This window comes from Protopterus annectens, chromosome 8.part0 (genome assembly GCF_019279795.1).
Source record: "Protopterus annectens isolate FY-2018-M chromosome 8.part0, PAN1.0, whole genome shotgun sequence".
Taxonomy (NCBI): Eukaryota; Metazoa; Chordata; order Ceratodontiformes; family Protopteridae; genus Protopterus; species Protopterus annectens.
In genome coordinates this window covers 1839821571-1839842523 of record NC_056741.1, presented here as the reverse complement: position 1 = coordinate 1839842523, position 20953 = coordinate 1839821571, and the positions used below count along the sequence as shown (strand labels likewise).

At 36.6% G+C, this 20953-nt stretch overlaps 1 protein-coding gene across 1 annotated transcript in view; it reads left to right on the top strand.

The window, feature by feature from the left end:
- PDPR (pyruvate dehydrogenase phosphatase regulatory subunit) overlaps positions 1 to 20953 on the top strand; it is a 908636-nt gene that overhangs the window by 631348 nt on the left and 256335 nt on the right. Inside the window, exon 13 of the mRNA XM_044081332.1 lies at positions 10534 to 10682. Within this exon, the coding sequence (XP_043937267.1) occupies positions 10534 to 10682 (149 nt within the window). The remainder of the gene's footprint in view (positions 1 to 10533; positions 10683 to 20953) is intronic.

The following is a 20953-nucleotide window of genomic DNA, read 5'->3' as shown; positions in this document are numbered from 1 at the left end:
TAATAGCTATTCCAAATGTTGTTAGGCTGGGATGTATTTCGGTGAACAGGGTTGGGAGAAGCCTTGTTCGGGGGGGATGAACTAAAGGTACCTTAGACCCCAGACAGCAGCTTCCACAAATTGAAGTACAATATTGTGTGACCACCTTGGCTCTTTGGTAGAAGCTGCTTGCTGTTTTATATTTCCAGCAGGCTATGGTAGTCTTTCCTTACTCTGGGAGCTTAGAGGGACTAAGTCGCAAGGGAACTACCATGGCTCTTCGGTAGAAGCTGCTTGCTGTTTTATATTTCCAGCAGATTTCCAATCAATCATCTTTCTTAAAAATTTGTAAATATAACAAAAAATGGTTGCATTTGCAGTCATCCAAAACATTCAATCCATGATCTCAATTAAATATATATCTGCATATCTAAAAACGTATGAATCACTGAATGTTAGTAATTAAATTATTAAATATGTAAAAACCTAAAAAAAAGTATGAACTTATGTAATTGTTGTAGCAAGTCTATAATTTAGCAGCTCTCAGTTTCAAAACAGGAATCATAGGTATTTGTTTATTTACCCTCCTGAAGGGTTATTGGCATCCAGTCTTATCTGCCATATTAGCTCTTTGTACTCAAGCTTCTTTTCCCAAACACCACCTCGGGGGAACGGGCTCGCTATTTCCAAAATGCTAAACAAAAACTTGCAAAAATTTTTACAGTCAAAACTATGCTGATATAGTGCGTTATTTGCATTTGCTCTGGAGATATAACAGTGCTTATAAATTGTTTTCCAAATTACTCTTTCCATTTTCCCTGTATAGAAACTGGGGCAGGAAGGACACATAGCTATGTATACTAGAACTTCCTATTACAATTACCTTCTTTCAAGGGGACTACTTTATTAAAAACTTTTTGCATTTTAACCTCCATTTCGGTTAAAATGAACCAACATTGTGAACAACTTCCACATTTCTGGGTCCCCCTATTCAAGATTGTGTTGTCTGGTCTACTTTTGTTTTCTAGAACATGTTTAATGTTACCCCCATGTTATACACAAATGTGTCTATCACCCACACTTTACAAAACATCATAATTGGCCAGAAAAGTCTTCCAGTTGGTTTCTGTAATATTTTATTTCATTTTTCTATTATTACTACTATATTTAAAAAAAAAATCCTATTGAAACTACTTTTACCAGCCTGACTCTTTACATTGTCTAGGTAGACCACATCTTCTTTAGTGAGTCCAGTGCCCTGTAGGAGTTTAAATTTTCTTTTTCTTAGTTCTGAATTTCATCACTGATGCCCTTAACTAAACCAGCAGGAGTATCCCCTTTCAAAGAACATTTGTTCCAGCTTAGTCCTCTCTCTTTTGGAAAGAGTACGTACTGTAATTCTTTTGTACATTTTTCAAGTGCCCATCCATACCATCAGAAGCGTTCAGTAGTTAAAGGCCAGCTTGTTTGAGCGTTGAGGATGGAGTCTTTAGACGACAAGTTTGTTTTAGAGTGTAGCAATTTAAGGGAGATGTCCCACAGACCTGGTTACCCAGGTTCTTTATTGGAAGGATTAATAAGAGACGTTAACTTTAAAAGAAATAGGGCTTATTATAAACCAACAGCAATACCACAGTCCAAATACAAATTGATAAAAACAACCAGAAAGCCAGATAATCCCAGATAGCTAATTTGTCACAAAACACCAGAATGTTTGCCAAAACTTCTTTTAAGAAACTCTCACTTATTATAAACCAATCCCGAGTAACCAAAATTTTAAGATCACTTCGGAAGCACCTGCTTGTTTGGAGGAGAGGAGTATTGTGAACAATTTTACTTTGACTCATTACACCCTTTAGCTCTGACTCTTGGGATTTGAAGCAAATTATTTATAAAAATTGGTGTCCCCTTACTGAGAATGCGAGTATTAGAGAAAGGGTGGGAGAACATCCAAAGTTTATCTTCAAGAGAGGCATGAATCTTAAATAAGGTTGCAATTAAACCACAACATCCTGGCATGTTTAAATGTGAAGTATGTGCCTATTGTAAGTATATGACGATAGAAAAGACTTTTAATATAAATAATATGACGTTTAACTCTACTAGGAGATTTAATTGTAATTCTAAGATGGTTGTCTGTTTAGCTAAATGCCAGAGATATGCTGCTTATTATGTCAGGAAGACAGAATGGAAGTTCAAGGAAAGTGTTTATGAACATCTTTATAGTATTAATAGGGGTAAACTTGAAAATGCATTGGCTAGACACATTTCTCTTAACCATCACAATTTCTTTAAGTTCTGTGTGATAGATCAGGTTGTTTCGGATGTAAGAAATGGTCCCTGTATTTTAAAATTGGATACATTTTAACTTTTATGGAAATGCACTTAAATCCGTATACCCACCCAGGTCATAATGACTATTTTTCTATTTATTGTTTATTGAAATGGAAAAGCTTTCATAGCTAGGGTTTGTGTTTTTAAATATGTGAACATATTATTTTTGAAAGCATTTGTGGGAAAGGGGAGGGCTTTTGCTTGTTTTGTAATGTACCATGTGATTTGGATGGAAGGATATTTAAATTGTGATGTACTAACTGATTTTATCTGAAGAAGTTCATGTTGTTAACTGAACAAAAAGCGCTTCTTTAAATATCTTTGGCTTGGTTCCTGTGGTTGTCATTCCTTTTGCTTTCAGGTATTCTAATCTCTTCCAAATGCAAATATATTTTTCTGAAAGCTCTGTCAATATATCTGTGTGTATGTATGTGTGTGTGTTTATGTGTGTGTGTATATATATATATATATATATATATTTTTTTTTTTTTTTTCTAGAAACTAGAGAATATGTAGTTTCATCCTGTAGAATATGGAACATGGCACTCAGATTGCCAGTGGTGTCAAAAATGACTATTCCACCCTGTTTATCGACTTTCATGATTCTAAAGGTCATATCATTATTTTAACCTTTCCAATAACTCATTCTCATCAAATGTTAAATTGTGATGAGATGTAATTTAATGTTTCTGGTGAAGTTTGTAAAGATCTTTCATACATGCTTTTTCAAAATAATGTACTAAAGGGTGAAAATTGGTTTAAAGATACTGTTAAATACATTGCCAGTATCCTGACTAAAAAAATTATGATTTTTATAACGTGCCAACAAATTAAGTCTTCCTGGTGAACATTTTTAGTACTAATATAGAATCAGCTATGTCCACCAGTCTAGTTGGCACAAATGAAAAACCTTTTTCAAATGTAGAAAAAAAATTGCTAGTGATAATTAAATGACTGTAATTGAATATATTGAACCGTTTATGTGTCTCCAGTTTTCCATCTTGTTGTGTTATCAAATTAGAAAGACTATTCTGAGGTCTTTTATTAGATTTATACAATAATTTCTTTTGTTTTTTCCTGTTCCTCTTTCAGTTTTTCTTTGATACTGACTCTGATGAAAATAATCCTATTGCTGATGTATTTTGTGCTTTCTGATGTAATGTACCCATCTTGTAATTTGCTATTCTTTGCAACCTCCGTAGAGGTGAAAACTCTAAAGGGTCATTGTAATCAAACTTCTTTTCATTAGAGGTCATATGACTAAAAGTCTTATTGTTATTGCAGCTGTAATATAAAGCATCTTGTCTTTCAGGATTAGATTGGACTGTTTTCCCCGAATCTAGTGTACAATTTACCACCTGATCCCACTTTGCTTTTGTGAGGTCTTGGCTTTGGATAGGTAGTCTTATTGCTGTATTAATTGTGGTCCCTATTAATCTTTGTTTTTTTCTCCTTTTAATATCACACTGCATATCATTTGTGTAAAACATTAACATATTGTGTATGTTTTCTTGCGAACAATTAATTCTGTATTTTGTCATTTAAACTGTTCACCTCCATTGAAATGTCCTTAATATTCTTGTCATAGTTCATCAACGTTTTCATCAGGTCAAAACCATGTTGATCAAACATTTCACACAATTCAGCATAAAATAATTAATCAAAATCTACTCCATTAGAGAACTTATAACATCAAAGCCCCTATGGTACTGCTCACAGCCTTAAGCATTCCACTAAGTACGCATCATCAAGATGGGAGACTACGCAACTTTCATAGTTTCTTTTCATAGGTTTGAATCATAGTGTCAAAGGATGAGTATTTTGTTTTGTCCATGCAAAAACACAAGACAAGGTAATGGTTTTATTTAACCAAGTGGAAAATTAAAGCTCTGGTCTAAGTTCAACCTCAGTCATATGTCCACTAAAATGAATGTGTCTTGTTGGGCCAGAAGCTGTATTAAGTGTAGAACTATTAAATGCACCTGCAGGAAGTGAAGAACTAGTGTGTAAATTCAAAGATGCGTCTGCACCACAAATATCTCTAATTGGCACCAACACCACCTTCTCAAAATGCATAGCATTAATGGTGGACCTTGAGAAGCAGAAGTTTCATTGTTGTTGAAACAGGATGCACCTTGTTTTGTTCCAGTGTGCGTAATATCTCAAATGTAAAAATGACCTGCTAGCTGACTTGCACACCCATCTTCCGAGTCTCATTCACTTGTACCAGGTGTAAATTGATTTATGATTCTTTAATAAATGTGTGTGGCTGTTTGTTGGTGTTTCACTTGGAGCTCAGGACTGTGTGCATTTGGGGTATTACAAAGTTAGAAGAAAAGAAAGTAACAAAGATCTAGAAGATTTTATTTAACAATATTTTAAAAGGAGGAGAAGCACTGTCATCTTGGAAGAAAGTTGTGGTGGCTGTAACACCTTAAGACAGTAAAGACTCCCCAGAACCTGCTTCATGTAGACATATTTCAGTTTTAAATTGTGATTTTAAAGTCTTAGGTAAAAAAAAATGGCAAAGGCATTGCCAAAATTGATAAATATGGATCAGTGTGTTTTTTGTGAAGGGGAGGAAAGCATTTGACCACATTAATAGAACAATGGTGTTTCAGACAGAAGCAGAATTTAAGAAACTACTGCTCTTGTTAGTGGATCTTGATGCAGAGAAAGCATTTGACAGAGTTAGATGAGATTTTACGAGAGGAGCAAGGGAAGCATTTACATTCCTTGATACAGTAATAAGGTTTATTAGGAGTATGTATGAAAAACTGGAGGCAAGAATTAATGTGAGTTCCTCTCTGATAAGTTGTGTTTGTAAAGAGAAGCCAGGGAGAGGTGTTCTTTTTGCCTTTTATTTGTGTTATATGTAGAGCCATTGGCAAAAAATATAAAAGAAAAAAATAATAAAAATAAGGGACTCAGAAATGCAAGGATGTAATTGGTATGGTAATCGAAAAAAGTTAGCTTTATTTGCAGATGATATTATCTTGTACCCTATAAATCCAGTAAAAGACATCTCAGTGTTGTGGAACATATTGAGACAGTTTCAAGTATTTTCAGGATATAAAGTTAATAAAGATAAAACAAAGGTGTTAGCTGTGTATTATGTATCCACACATGAACTGGTTCAGCAGTACCCATATTTATAGGGGCATAAGATGAAGTATTTAAGAATATGGATTAAAAAAGCATCTGTTATGGCAGATAAGGATATGTGGGAAAAGACTAAACAAAAGGTAATACAAAAACTAACGCACTGGAAGCTCTTGTTTATGGATATTGGGAGTAAGATACAAACAGTGAAAATTATTTTAGTCCCTTTGGTTTCATGTATGGGTCAGGCATATTTTAGCAACCAGAGCATTAGTTTTGGACAGTAATTAATGAGTTGAAGGAATTTATCTGGGAGGGGAAGAGAATGAGAGTTAAGTGGAGTAAACTGATTCTTCCAGTTGACCAAGGTGTTTAGGATAACTTGATTTGAAGGGACATTTTTGAGCTACATGGTTAAGGCTGATATACATAACACAAGCAGAAGGTTACAATTCAGAATGGAAAGGGATGATAAAACAGGGGAGATTTCAAGTAATAGAGAAAGTGAGTGGGATTTGGATGTAGATCTAAGGAGAATAATAACCATATAGATTACTGTATTCATAAAGTATTCAAAGAACTAAGCCAACATGAGAATGGGAAAAGGAGATTATGCCAATAGGGATGACTGGAAGTAGGGGTACAGAAAGCTGGCAATAAGACTCTGCAATTTACTGGAGAAAACTGGCAAATGAATCAAGGTATTTGGAGCAAATTACTAGAGAAGGAAAGTTAATAGAGTGAGAAGAGGCCAAGAAAATGTTTGAACTGTGGAATAGAGACTGCCTTCCCTGCCAGAGATTGATGATTGATATCAGAACGTAAGAAAGCAGAAGGAGATAGTGGAATGGAATTTTTTTACAAGAAACATCTTTATTAAATTATGTATGATATAGGCAATCTTACATGTGTATAAATGAAAATAAACCATAGTGACACAGTCTCAGTTGCAAACATTATACATTACAAACCGTGCCAACACAACTGTAGCTGCAAACATTATACATCACTTTTAATATATCTAGTCATTGTCAGTCAACCATTACATAGGTCATTCAGATTTTGCCTTCTTTTAAACTTAATTTCTCCTCTGTATGTATTGATCCCACATTTCCCATTTTTTCCTATGTAATTTGCTCCTACTCTTTTATAAAGATCCCAGTTCCAGTTGTTTTATCTGTGTCTAATACAGTTGGTTTAGACTTTGATTTCCATTTTCTAGTAATTGCTTTTTTGTCGGCCATCCTAATTAGACTCAGCAAGGCCTTACTATGTCTAGGCAATTCTGATTCTTTATCGTAGCTCAAAAAAATAATTTTCCTACTTAATCTAATTTAATTATCTCACCCAGCATCTCCGACAAAGCAGTCTGCAGGGAATCTTTAAAGTCTACCAACTCATTACAATCCCAGAAAATATGTTCCCAGTTACCTCTTTCTTCTCCATCACATCTCTAACATTTGCTGTCTACCTGAGGAAAATTTGGAGTCTGCTCAAGGTATATAAAATACCCTTGTAAACACTTCCAGGCAAAGAAACTAAATCTTTTAGATTTAGATTTTGTTGCATATTTGGGAGACATACATGTATCTTCCCATTGTTTCTTTGTGAATTGCTTATACAGTCTCCTTTCCCAAGCCTTCCTAACCTCCTCTGATTAATTCTTATAATTAGCATGCAATTATATGCCCTACTAATTATTCCTTTCTTAACAGCAACTTCTGTTCTAGATTCTACTAAAAGGTCTACAGGTCCTGGTCTTTCATTTAGCCCCCCCCCCCGCATTTCTTTCTCTTTGCCTATACTCTGATATCAATCGTTGATATGGAAGGCAATCTCTAACCTGCAGTTCAAATAAGTTCTTGGCGTCTTCTATTAACTTTCCCTCTCTAGTTATTTGCTCCCAATACATTGGTTCCTTTGCCAGTTTTCTCCAATATATTCCCGTCACGTCTTGCCTGTTTTCTGCATCCCTAATTGCAGTCATCCCTATTGGTAGAATCTTCTTTCTCCATTCCCATTTTGGCTTAGTTCTTAAAAGACCTTCTACTACTTTATGAATATAATAATCTGTGTGATTATCGCTGTTCTCCTTAAAGGTCTGCATCCAAAATCCCAGTCTCTCCCTATTACTTGAGCCCTCCCCCTTCATCATCATCTCTTTATACTTTTAATTTAGTTTTCTGCTTGTGCTATATATAGGAGCCTTAACTACGTTTCTCTGAAGTGCCTCATCAACTCGGGAAATCCAAATCCGCCTTGTTCTGTTGGAAGAATAAGCTTATCCCATTTGACTTTTGCAGTCTTCCCCTCCCAGATAAAATCCTTCAGTTTTTTATTAACTGCTATCCACAATTTATCCTCTGGTTGATAAAAATATGCCTGACCTGTGTACAAGAGTAAAGGGGCTAAAAACATTTTAACTGGCTGCATCTTACTGTAGATATCCATATAACAGAGCTTCCATTTTCTCCGTTTTGTATTAACTTTTGTTTAGTCTCTTCCCCCATATCCTTAGCTATCACACTGGTATCATTTTTAATCCATATTCCTAAATACTTGATTTTATCATATCACCATAAGTATGGATATTGCTGAACCAGTTCGTTTGTGGGTATATAATTTACCTCTCTTGCTTTTGTTTTAGCTTCATTAATTTTATATCCCAAAAAAGTTTGAAACTGTCTCAATATGTTCCACAGCAGTGTAATGTCCCTTTCTGGTTTTGTCAGGTATAAAATAATGTTATCTGCAAACAGAGCCAGCTTTACTTGACTACCATACCAATTATATCCTTGAATTTCTGAGTCCCTTATTTTCTTTGTCGGTGGTTCTAAATATCATGCAAATAAAGAAGGGGAGAGAGGACACCCTTGGCTGGTTCCTCTGATCAAGCAGAGATTATCAGAGAGGACCTTACCCACTTTTATTTTCATCTCTAGTTCCTTATATATTCTCCTAATCAACCTTATAATCTTATTAGGGAATGCAAATGCTTCCATTGCTCTGTTCATAAAATCCCAACTTACTCTTTTAAATTCTTTCTCTGCACCGAGACCCACCAACAACAGAGGTATTTTCTTACATTCTGCTTCCTCTGGAACATCACTGTTCTGTTAATGTTGTCAAATGTTTGGCTTCCTTCCACAAAACCACATTGATCCATATCAATCAATGTTGGCATCCTTTGAAGCTGTTCTGATCGATCTTTATCTGCTTTAGGTATTGCATGCAATTGCATATCCAGTTAGTATTCTTCTAAACCGCTCTCTTGCAGAAGGATACATTCCACATCTATGGAAAAAATCTATTACTCCACTACATAAAGGTGGAAACTCTCACAACCTCTCAAACTAGTGCCCCATCTCTATACTTTCCCCACTATCCAAAATCCTTGAGAAGTGTGTGCACACACAATTACTCCAGTACCTCATTGATAATAACCTTCTGTCTCCCACTCAACATGCCTTCCCCCCAAAGCACAGCACTATTACAGTCCTGCTCTCATTCACCGATCTGTCAACAAAGCCTTGGATACAAATCACCCCACTTCAGTAATCCTGTTGGATCTATCCAAGGCTTTTGACACAGTATCACATACTAAACGTCTGATCCAGTTAACAAAACTTGGCTGTGCCCCCAAATCCCTCAACTGGTTTACATCTTACCTAAACAGTAGACAGCAATCTGTAAAGTGGGGTAACATCCAATCTGATTATCTGTCAAACAACATAGGAGTCCTACAGGGTTCCATTCTGGGACCATTACTCTTCAACATCTTTATTAATTAATCCACAAAGCCTGTCTAGGAAAAATTATCCAATACGCCGACGATTCGACAGTAATCTGTACTTCAAACAATTTCTTTGACCTCCTCACAGTTACTCAAAATGCTTTCACAGAGATTGATTCATGGCTAAACAATTCACAACTGCTACTAAACTCCAGAAAAACAAAATTTCTATTATTCTTTTCAAAACCACCAGATACAGACTTCAAAATCTTATCTAAAGATGGAACTGAAATAGTGAAATCTGCCAAACTACTAGGCATTAACAATTGACGATAAACTCACCTTTCAAACACACATTCTCGACGCAATAAAGAAAATACACTTTAAACTTGGCAAACTTTATCATCATAAACTTTACATGGACAAAAACACCAAAACAAAACTGGCAAGTACCTTACTCATCCCTGCTCTACTTTATGGTTATGCCATCTTTACTAACCTTCACTCATCCCTCAACAATAAACTTCAGTCTTGTTACTATAAAAGAGCTAAATTCACCTCACACCACTGCCAAGCAATCGCTGAACTGAAGTGGATGGATTTCCCAAACTGTCTCTGCTTTACCCAACTAATACTAGCTCATAAACTAATTTATAAACCAAATACCTGCCCAGCACTCTCATCAATACTACAAACTTATATCCCTTCACGTACCCTAAGATCCTCCAAACAAATTGGTACTAAGTGTAACCAAGCCCAACAAAAGAGCTGGACAATGCTTGTTCTCCCATAGCATTGCTAAAAAATGGAACTCCTTACCCTCCCATATTACCCAAATAGACTGCATAAAGACATATAAAGAGGCATTAAAAACTTAGTTCCTATGTAACCTCAGATGCCAATGCAAATCAAACATACAACCTTCACTACTTATTTCTAACCCAGTTCCATAGTTCAAAATAACTTTTACCCTGACAGCAACACAGCTGTATTACCGTTGTAACTATTTGGCAAGAACTGCCATGTTTTTTTCATGCAATGCCAAAAAGAAACAACTCAAACTTTGTACTATAATACCAACTGTTAGATATCTAAGTTTATATAAGTTCTGATACATACTGATATGATTTATATTGTCTATGTATTCTACTTTTATATATTTTTTTTAATTTTTGCATATTTCCGCTTTTAAAAAATTTTTTTGTCAAGTAACTATTAATTGGGGAGCTTTTCTCCCCAGGCCTCCACTGAAAATGGGTTCCTGACACAGTGGACTTTCCCTGTCAACAAATGTCAGTAAAATAAATAATTAAAATAAAATATAATTGCAAGTGGATGAAGACAGGCTTTTTTAAAGTATTCCTTTTTTTTTTTTTTTTTTTCAGTCTACAGGAGATCAGGCACTGACAATACTTCAACGTCTCTGCTCCAACAGTCTCGATGTACCAGTTGGACATATCATCCACACTGGTATGCTGAATGAACGTGGTGGATATGAGAATGATTGCAGTGTGGTGCGGCTCAGCAAACGCAGGTAATTCTGATGTCTGTGGCCCATCACTGAAGGGAGGCAGTAATAGTTTAGTGCTCTGGGTATTGAAGAAAATGAGAAACATGTTGGTGCAGTGTATATTGCACAGGTGTTGCTGTATTGAATGGAAACGGTCAGAGTGCAATGTTCTTTTTACTGTAGGATGAAATTATTTCTTAGAAGGAGGGTTTCAGATGTGCGACGTAGACAAAATGTGACTTTTAGCATGATATGTCTTTTGATATGCTGTAGCAGGAAATAATTTAGTCTAGAGGTCAGCAAACTTAGATTTGCCCATACAGTTGCTGCATTTAGAAGTTTGAATATAATTATGCTTGTATTCTGCATACTGTATGAATCTGATTCTTTCAGTTATCTCCAGGCTCAGGTACCTTTCAGACTGAAATTTTCTTAATGATTAAATGTACACAACAGCTTAGCTATATTTTTGTTGCATATTTGTTTGCACTTAACAGTGGGGAGTATGTACAATATTCCTTTTAACTTTGTTGTTCAGGTATTATTGTGGATACAATGTGTTCTACCTGCACTGAAGGCTGTTTAGTTGTATATCATATATTGAGTAAGTGGATTCAAATTAAGAAGAGTGTTTTCTTGCTATGCAGGGCACTGGGAAGCTCACACATGGAACTATGTGTAGTTTTCAGAGCCTCAGTCCTTGAGATCCATCCTCAGATCTCTGGTTCTTTCTAGCTATTCACACAGATCAGAAGTCTTGTTAATGAAAAGTTCCTGCAGCTGATGTCTAAAAAGCATAACCATCCACCAGTACCCGCAGTCACCATGACACGAATTGGGTCCACCACAGGCACTGCCATTGCATGCTGTGACTACAGTATGAGGTTGGCACATGACAATGAGGCTTTGATTAGTGCCCAATACTTAGGGAAAAAAGAGTACAGCAGTAACAGAAGCTGCTTGAAAAAAATGGTATTCTTCTACCCCTGGCTGACTTCATAGAATTTTTCCTTGGGTAGGCTGCAAATTCTGGAGGTGTGCTAGTAAAGAGAAAGGTAATTGAGAACGTGTTTTGGGGTAAAATAATGAGTGGACAGATTTAAAAAAAATTCCTACAGATTGGTTAAATCAAAAAAGGGGGAGCAGTAAATGATTGTAACTGTGGAAATGAGTCATTTGATCTGAAAAATAGGATCTGAATCATAGACATGGTAAGACTTTATGAAGTGTATTACTATTAGCTGCCAAAAAAAAGCAGTTAATAGAAAATGAAAATCTAAAACCATCTATAACTAAAGTATTGCATTTTGTAAAGGAGATAGAACTAGAGGTATGGTCTTTAGAAAAGTGAAGGAGCAAATAACATAAACCTAATTTGAATTTGTGGGAACAGTACATGTATAAAAATGTCTGGAGGAAAAATAAAATTTAAGGGAAGACAGGAACTGACCAATTGATTTAATGGAGTGAATGAAAATTATTCAAAAGAAAACATTAATCTGTACTGCATGAGAGTAATGTAGTAATTGTTAGTTTTTTTTCCTATTACTGTATGTGTGCAGATGTCACTTTATAAAAAAAAGTTCGTAGGTGTGTACTGGGCTAATGGCCTTGGAGCCTTTACAGCCCTAGCCCATAGAAGTGCCCTGGCATCGTACCGCCCATCGTTAGTTCCCAGTGCCTCTATCAAGTAGAGCCACAGCAGTGATCCCTGGGGTGAACTTTTATTTCCCATCCACTCAAGATTTCTCTTGAAGAGGGCCAGTGAGGTGCTCTGCTTGACATGTATGGGAAGTCTATTCCAGAGCATGGGCAGTCTCTGGGTTATGAACCTGTCCCTCCAGCATGTTCTGCTGATTGTGGTAATGAGGTTGAGGTCTCTGGAGCATGTGGAGTGGAGGGATTTGGATTTCTTTAGATGTAGCATTTCTGACAGAGCTAGGTTAAACATGGCTTTCTAAGTCAAGCAGAGATTGCCTCTTAGTAGACTGTATAAGACAGAGAATAGCTGGAGTTTTTTGAGTCTGTCCATGTAGGACATCTGTTTAAGGCCTAGGATCCTCTTAGTGAGGTACTTTTGTGGCCTTTCCAGCTGTTGCATGTGTCTAGTGAGGTACATGCCAAATGGGGCATTATACTCGATTGGCCTAATGAGGAAAGAGTAGAGAGAGATGATGACCTCTTTCTTCCTGGATGCAAAACCCTTAGTAATGAGATGTACCACATAGAAGGACTTCTGACCACAGTGGCAATGTGGTGTTCAAAGGAGAGGTTGTTATCAGTTTGTGTCCCTAGATCTCTTATAATGCCTTCAGTATTCAGTGGGCTCCCTTCGATGTGGTAATTAGTGGGAACTGATCCCAAAGGGGATGATGACTCATTTTTTGACATTAAGCTTAAGGCTCAAGTAATTTTTTAATAAGGATATTAGAAAAAAGGCAGCCAGGCAACAAGACTAATCAAACCTTTTGTAGAGTATTTATGTACCATTTGTTAACTAGGTGGGTAAAATGATCCTAGAACCCTTTTCAGACATGACCCATGTTTTGCAGCAAAAATTATACTGAGAATAACTTCAACTGATACATGCAGAATCTTTGAGAGGTACTGTTAATAGAAGGTATATAAATGAAGACTACATCACTGTAAGGTAAATGTCATACCAAGTAGAATAAAGCTGCCATTAATTTTTTTAGGTCCTATTTGGTTAACATCCAGTGTATGGGGGTGTGGACCCCAAACAAGTATAACTATGTAGTGATTTAGCTCAGTCTGTTTCATAGCCTAAATAAAGTTCCTGTGGTCATTCCACATGATGAAATTGATATGACTTTAGGATTGTGAAACTTAAACCCCATAAACTACCACTGTGAAGGTGTTTCAGGGCTAATATCTCTAGTTTCCTCCAGAAGTTTGTTGGCGTTGAGAGGAAGGCTGCAGGAAGCAAGATAGTAGGCAGCAGTAAAGGGTTGGAAGCCAAGGAGCAGTACCTGCTAGCATATTTTTGGGGGTCTGTGGAGTAGTGGTCTGCACTGAATGCATAGGACATATCAGCACTGATATGCCAGGCATAAAGGCATGTGCATTATATGTGGTACATAAATTTAAATAGGCTGATGCCTAACTTAAGGGATTTAGTTGCATTATGACATCAGCATAAAACAATAACATCTAACTAAAAAAAGTATGCAACCAGAAGTCCTAACAGGGAGTTTTGTCACAAAAAAGTAAGACTACAAGAACTGCAGTAGCCAAGAGATACAGAAAAACGCTCATAAGCTGGTTTCTCAGAAGAAAAGCTGTAATGCAACAAATACTTAAAGATGAACCTGAGGGTTCATAAAGATCCCCACCATGGTTCTTAAGGGCAACTTTAAAAAGACCATGTTTCCGAGATGTGGGTATTTGCAATTCTGAGACACATGAGCCGCAATGAGGAAAGACCTCATTAGTGACTAATTTGCATATCTTTGAATTGCAATTAATTACTGTGGAGTGCAAACTAGTAGCACATGGTTGGCAGCTGGATTATGTAAGCATAGGCACTTCAACACTCTCCTGCATGCACGTACCCACATATCTTTGAATTGCAGTTAATTACTGTAGAGTGCAAACTAGTAGCACAAAGTTGGCAGCTGGATTATGTAAGCATAGGCACTCCAGCACTCTTCTGCATGCAGGTACCCACATACAGACACCTGTGAATCCATACTAGTCCCAGTATTATCTGAATGTCCCAGATTTCTTCCTTTCCTATGCTGTGGTAATTCGCAAACTATTACAGTTAGCCAGTTGAGTTTCACACTTCATATCCTTCAGTGAATGTATGCAAGGGCAAAAACTATTATCCTAGGGACTCTCCATTTGCTCCAAGAGGCTGAGAGGTATGCTTAAATTTTCTGCCCTGTCCCTTGTACATCACAAAATGTTACCGGCACTGCATAATGTTTTAGAGTGTAAAAATACATTTACAAAACCCTACAGCACCAACATCTTCTTTTCTGCAGTGGGTTGAAGTAGGTATTTTGTGTGTCAAACCTGCAGGGTTGAGATCCCCCCTACCTTTTTGCACTTCATTTATTAATTTATTTTCATTTGTTTACTTATGTGCTTTTAATTTTTTTCCCTGGCATCTAATGGTGGTACAGAAGACTAATATCTTCTGTATGACTTGGGATGGTACATGTCTTGAATCTGTTTTAATGCTTTTTAAGGTACACTACTTATTAGTGTTACCACCATCTCCTGATCCCTGCTCTGTCTGAGTGCTGCCTGGGCACTGTTTTAGAGTTATCCAGGGGGTTAGTGGTGCCCCCCCCTCAATGTTGTCGGTCCAGCTCGTTAGTGTAGGGGTGTGTGACGCATGACAGCTACCCCAACCCACCCAGACACACACACACACACACACACACACACACACACACACACACACACCTAACTTACCCTGTACTGCAGTCTCCCAGGCATATATACATACAGCCACTCGCACACCTCCTAACAGTACTTTAACACTAAACTCCTAAGCACTTATTTTTTTTACAATGTATGAGCATAGCTTTTTGGCCATGTTCATTACTGCTAGGTGAAAGGCAAATGTGCTAATCTCCATCACCAAGCCAGTCTTCTCAGAGGCAGTTCCCAGGAGGAGGGGGAGCACATGGCCAATTAGCATATGCTTCTCCCTCAGAATTCCTTATTTGCTTCTAGCCCAATACAGTGCTCCACATTTTCATGCAAAAGCACTGCAATTCGCTGCCTCTGAATATCAGAAGGTTACTGCGAGGTATACCTAGTGTGTACCTCACAGTAACCTTTACAAATCTGGCTCCAAAGATCCAAATTAAATAACCCTGACAAGTAGTCTAATTTTAACAGACTAGTAAAAAGAAAAAGTGACAAATATGGATAGTTTGACAGTTGATCATGGTGCAAAAAAGTTGCATTTATTAATGTTCTTGTAAATTTAAAGAAATTAACCTGTTTTGAACTAAAGAGTTTTATGAGCTGCTTAGTATAAACACACACACACACACACACACACACACACACACACACACACACACACACACACACACACACACGTCTGTGTATATTTATGTGTGTGAAATATGTTTATAATGCCAAATGTTGAATACTTTGATTTATGATTTTGTCCCACTGGTTCCTAATAAACCCAAGGGATTAAATTTCCATGGTGGAATATGTGTCTGAAAAACATTATATAGATGGGTTCTAAATTTGTGGAAAACATTGAAGAAACGGTCTGAGAAGAAAGAGGTATATAAATTTAACGTTGTGAGGAATAAATAGATGCGTGATCAGGTCAGCAAGGAATAAAGATGAAAATAGGCTAACAAGTAATGTAACTTTGAATATAAAGGTCTTTTATGGATATTTAAATCTGTATAAGAATGATATAAATTCAGTTGTGGCCATTTTAGTTGAGTGTGAGTTGGTTACTGACAAAATTTCAGTGTCTAATGTATATTTGGACCATTGTGAAGAATTGGATAGAAAATCTGTTAAGAGTGACAGTTTGGTTGAAGTTTCTGGTGAAATGCCCTTTGTTATTTATGGTAAGTTCTGAAGATCTGTTGAAGATGGTTAAAAATAGTTCTGCTGCAGATCCTGATGGAATAAATGGTATTTTTTCTGTCAGTAAGATGTAAAAGTTGGTCTAGTTATATCTCATTTATCTGTTCAATTCTCCGTACAATCATATTTGGATAACTTATTTGGTTGGGCCTCTGGGAATGATACAAAGTTTTAATGTCAGTAAAACATGTGTTATGCATTTTGGGGAAGGGAATCCTAAATGTCCGTAAGCTATGGATAATGTTAGGATTAAAAATGTTCATTGTAAATAATTTGGGTATTAAAATTGATAACTGTTGAAGCTTTGGTCCTCATTTACTTGATATCAGAAGGTGCTACTGTTAAATGAATAATTTATAGTTAATGGAGATAAGGAGGTTTTAATTCCAATTTATCAATCTGTTGAGGTTTTAATTCCAATTTATGAATCTGTAATTAGGCCTATTACAGAGTACTGTTGATTTTGTGTGTGTGTGTTTGACAGAGCTCAGTTAGATTGGAAATAATTCAAAGGCATTTCACTAGAAGGATACTAGGAATGTTGGCTGTAAAATATTTTAATAGACAAAAGCTGTTATTTTTATTTACAATTAGGTTAGTTAGGGGTGATTTAATTATTTATAAATGTATTAAAGGTTATGGTTTTGGGGATGCTTTGGGTATTTATAGTAGGACATACCAACTGAACACCAGGAATAGTAATAATTTTTGTTGATGGACATGTTGGTGTATTGGCTGGGCAGCATAATGTTTTTTATTGGAGAGCTTATTTGTGGTGGAGTAAAACTCATTATAGGTTAGAAAATCAGAATCTGTTAATGCCTTTAAAAAAAATTGGATTTATGGATTGATTCAAGGGCATCTAACCAGGGTTTTATGGTGCAAGCTCTTTGAAGGTCTTTACAGGATTTGAGCTTGTTCTTCCTAGCATTGAAGTTTGTATGAGTGTGAAAAAGTTGTACTGCCCATATGAGCGAATGCTTATTTTGTGTGAGTCACATGGTTGAATTAAAATTTTATATAAAGTAGGTAAGTAAGAATGTGCAGAAATATGTTTAACTTGAAAAGGTGGTGATTGTGAAGATATATAAGATAGCATTAAAATTTAGTGTATATGTATGAGTGTTCATGGATTATGTTTAGAGTAAGGGGTAGGTAAGGGATAGATTTAGTGTTGTACATGTTTATTTTGAGTGTGTCCTATGTTTTGTCTTCAGTAGTAGTAGTACTATTAGGGAAAAGGTTCTTAGTAACATGATGTGTAGGGGTTATGGGCAGGAGTAGGGTTAGCACACATGACTATGGTGCTGGTGCTGTGGGGGCAAAGCCAACAACATCTATCTAGATAACCCCTTCATGGGGCAAAGCCAACAACATCTATCTAGATAACCCCTTTATGGGCAATGTTTTTATTATGTGGATCTGTAGAAGAGGGATACATCATGTTCGAACAAGCACATTCCCCTTTTGCAGTTTTGCTATACATTCTCAGTCATTTAGAAGGTTGAAGGCAGTCACTTACCAAAAGGACCTAGTAAACCTTAAACTTCCTTGCTGCTTACAATCCTTTCATTGAAGTCATTTTTAAAAATCACTTCAACCCTATCAACTTCTCAGCACTCCTCAGTCTCCTTCAGACTGCCATGGTTGCGAGGGTTCTTTCAATACCTGATAGCCTCCAGGTGTTTTTTGTACATGATTGTAGTAGGTTATTGTTATGAAGAAGAAAAAAGAATGAACGTGCCACCTCTTGCTCTCAAATATTTAAATAACTAAAATACTCTTAGTACAAACTGCAGTTTACGTGGAAGCTTGGTAGCTCTTAACAAGAACTGTTGAGCTGTTACAAACAGCAGTTTAAATTGAAACTTGCTACAACTTTTAAGCAGTTAGCAGCTGAAACACTCTTGATACAAACAGCAGTTAGAGTGGAAATTTGCTGGCTCTTACAAGAACTGTTGGGCTGGTAAGAACATCTGAAGCACTCTTGTTATAAACAGCAGTTTAAGATGAAGCTTGCTAGCTCTTTCAGGAACTGTTGGGCTGTTAAAGACAACTGAAGCACTCTTGATAAGCAGCAGTTTAAGTTGAAGCTTACCAGCTTAACAGTTAACAGCTTAACAGTTTTAGCAAGCTTCAGTTTAAACTGCTGTTTGTAACAGCTCAACAGTTCTTGTAAGAGCTACCAAGCTTTCACATAAACTGCGGTTTGCACTAAGAGTATTGCAGTTATTTAAATATTTGAGAGCAAGAGGTGGCACATTCATTCTTTTGTCTTATACATTTTATATTTGCCTGAACTGCCTTTAGTGATGTGATTTGCTGTTTGTGCTTAGTTTGTTATGAAGAATGTCTACTGTAGGATCATTGAGACTGTCACCTGTTGTGGCATTGAGAGCTCTTACCTGCAAGAGTATCTTCAAGTTTACAGGAGCAGTTTGATCTCGTATATATTTTGAAACAGAGTACCACCCGTCAAGCGAGTAAATTGTGTCATAGCAGCATGTGTTTGCGATTATTCTTCGATTGTAAATAATCATTATAAAAACTACATTTTCCTACCTACTGTGATATTGTCTCCTTTATAGTGTCTATTTAGCCAGTCCTCCACAATTTAGTGCTGCAATCCCCAAGCATTCTATGATTCTCCTGCTGACCTGGTCCATCTGTGATGGGCATCCTTAAGATTACATTTATAATGGCTTATGTTGCAGGTGGATGTTTTAATCTAATGTCCATACAAATAGGTTTTTAGGACTGATTATCACTTTGTAATCTTGTGTGATCCAGTTTTCTGTATCTTTTGGAATATCTCTGTATGTGATCCTGTCACATTGAAGTACATCAGTATAAGAGCTCTACCGTAGCATCTCCGATTTTTGAAAATGTACTGCAGTTGTTTAATACAGAGTAATGCTATTTTATAGGAGACATGTTAACTTGTGCCATGTTTTCTGAGGGTACGTAGCTAATTGAGAGCAGAATAACTGAGCTATAGTAGAATTCTCCCACTTGTGAAATATTGCTATTCAACTCTACAGTGAATTTCTGTGGTGGCTCTTTGAAAGCCTTCCCATTTTTACTTTAATTTGTATTTTCCAGTATAAGATTTTAGATAAGTCCCTTGCATTATTGTCTTTGTAATCAATTGATGTTTTTGAATCATTCCATTTATAAAACCAGACCCTGTTCATAATTAGTCCCATGACACACTCTTTCTAGTGTCTTAATCATGTGTTTCAGATTGTATTTGTTTGTGCATTTTTTGTGATAGTTATTTATGATACAATTGAAAAGTATCTTCTGTATACTGATGAGTTATCACATTCCTGGTGCATCTTGAGAAAATGTAAACTCTGAAATGATGCTGTGGGTTTCATACCATTCCTGATTCCAAAATTATTCAATATGCAGATGATTCTACCTTAGTCTGCTCTGCCTCTAACCTCTCAGAATTGCTGTCTAAAACACAAACTGCCTTCTCAACCACCGAAAATTGGATGCGCCAAAACCATCTTTCTCTCAATGCAAGCAAATCAAAAATTCTACTTTTCCCTCCCACAAAGTCATTCTCCTACAACAAAAATGCCTTCGAAGTGCTAAGTCAAACTAATTCAGCTATAGAAGTGGTTCCTTCCGCTAAACTACTTGGTGTTACTATTGAAGAACATCTGAAGTTCGATATCCATATTCAACAAAATATTAAGAAAACCCACCAAAAGCTAGGTATGCTGTATAGGAACAATCGCTTCCTCTCTTATACTACTAAGAATACTCTAGCCACCATTTATCTACTGCCTTCCTTATTATATGGAGCCCTCCTGCTAACTAACTTATCCTCCTCTATTTCCTCCAAACTAGAAAACTGCTATAATAAAATCTCAAAATTTGCTAGCAAACCAAAACCTTCTACCTATCACTGCCTTTACCCTAAGATCCCTAAAGTGGCTTGAACTCCCAAACTGCTTAAGACTTCCTCCAACTCACCACTGCACACCGACTTGTATATCACCCAAGTAAGTGTCCAGCGCTAACTAATATCCTCCACCATTACACCCCAATAGAACTCTCAGATCTGAGCATCAAAACCTAATTGCTATCCCCAAACCCAAAAGTACAGCAAGCCAACTTCTCCTCGCCATCTCTCTAGGCACAAAATGGAATTCCCTTCCTCCCTCTCTAAGAACCATCCCAAATTTAGAAAACTTCAAAACTTAGCTTACCAAACACCTGGCCACAAAATGGAAATGCAATTGCCACCATCCAACCTAATCTTCCTTAGTCCATCCCCCTGGGTTTTATTCCCACTCTGGTTTCTAAGCCCTCGGCAACTGTCCTTCAGCTATGCTCCTGGGGGCTTCCCCCTCAGGTTCCTAAGACCTCAATAACTCTCCTTCAGCTATGCTCCCACAAGCGTTTTCTTTGCTCTCCTTTCTCTATTAGCTGCTTATTTCATATGGTTCAACATTGTAAATATTGTATATAGCTTTCCATTACTAATTTATTTTCTGAAATTGTGCATGTATAGTGTATACTCATTTTACTTAAAAGCATGTATATAAAACATCTTCTCACCTAATATCTGTGTGTGCACACTAAAGAAAATGTATAAACAGTAAGTCCACACTCAATGCTTTTCTGCTTATGCATATTTTCAAGGTACTTACTTGTAACTGTTTGACTGACATCCGTGTATTTCT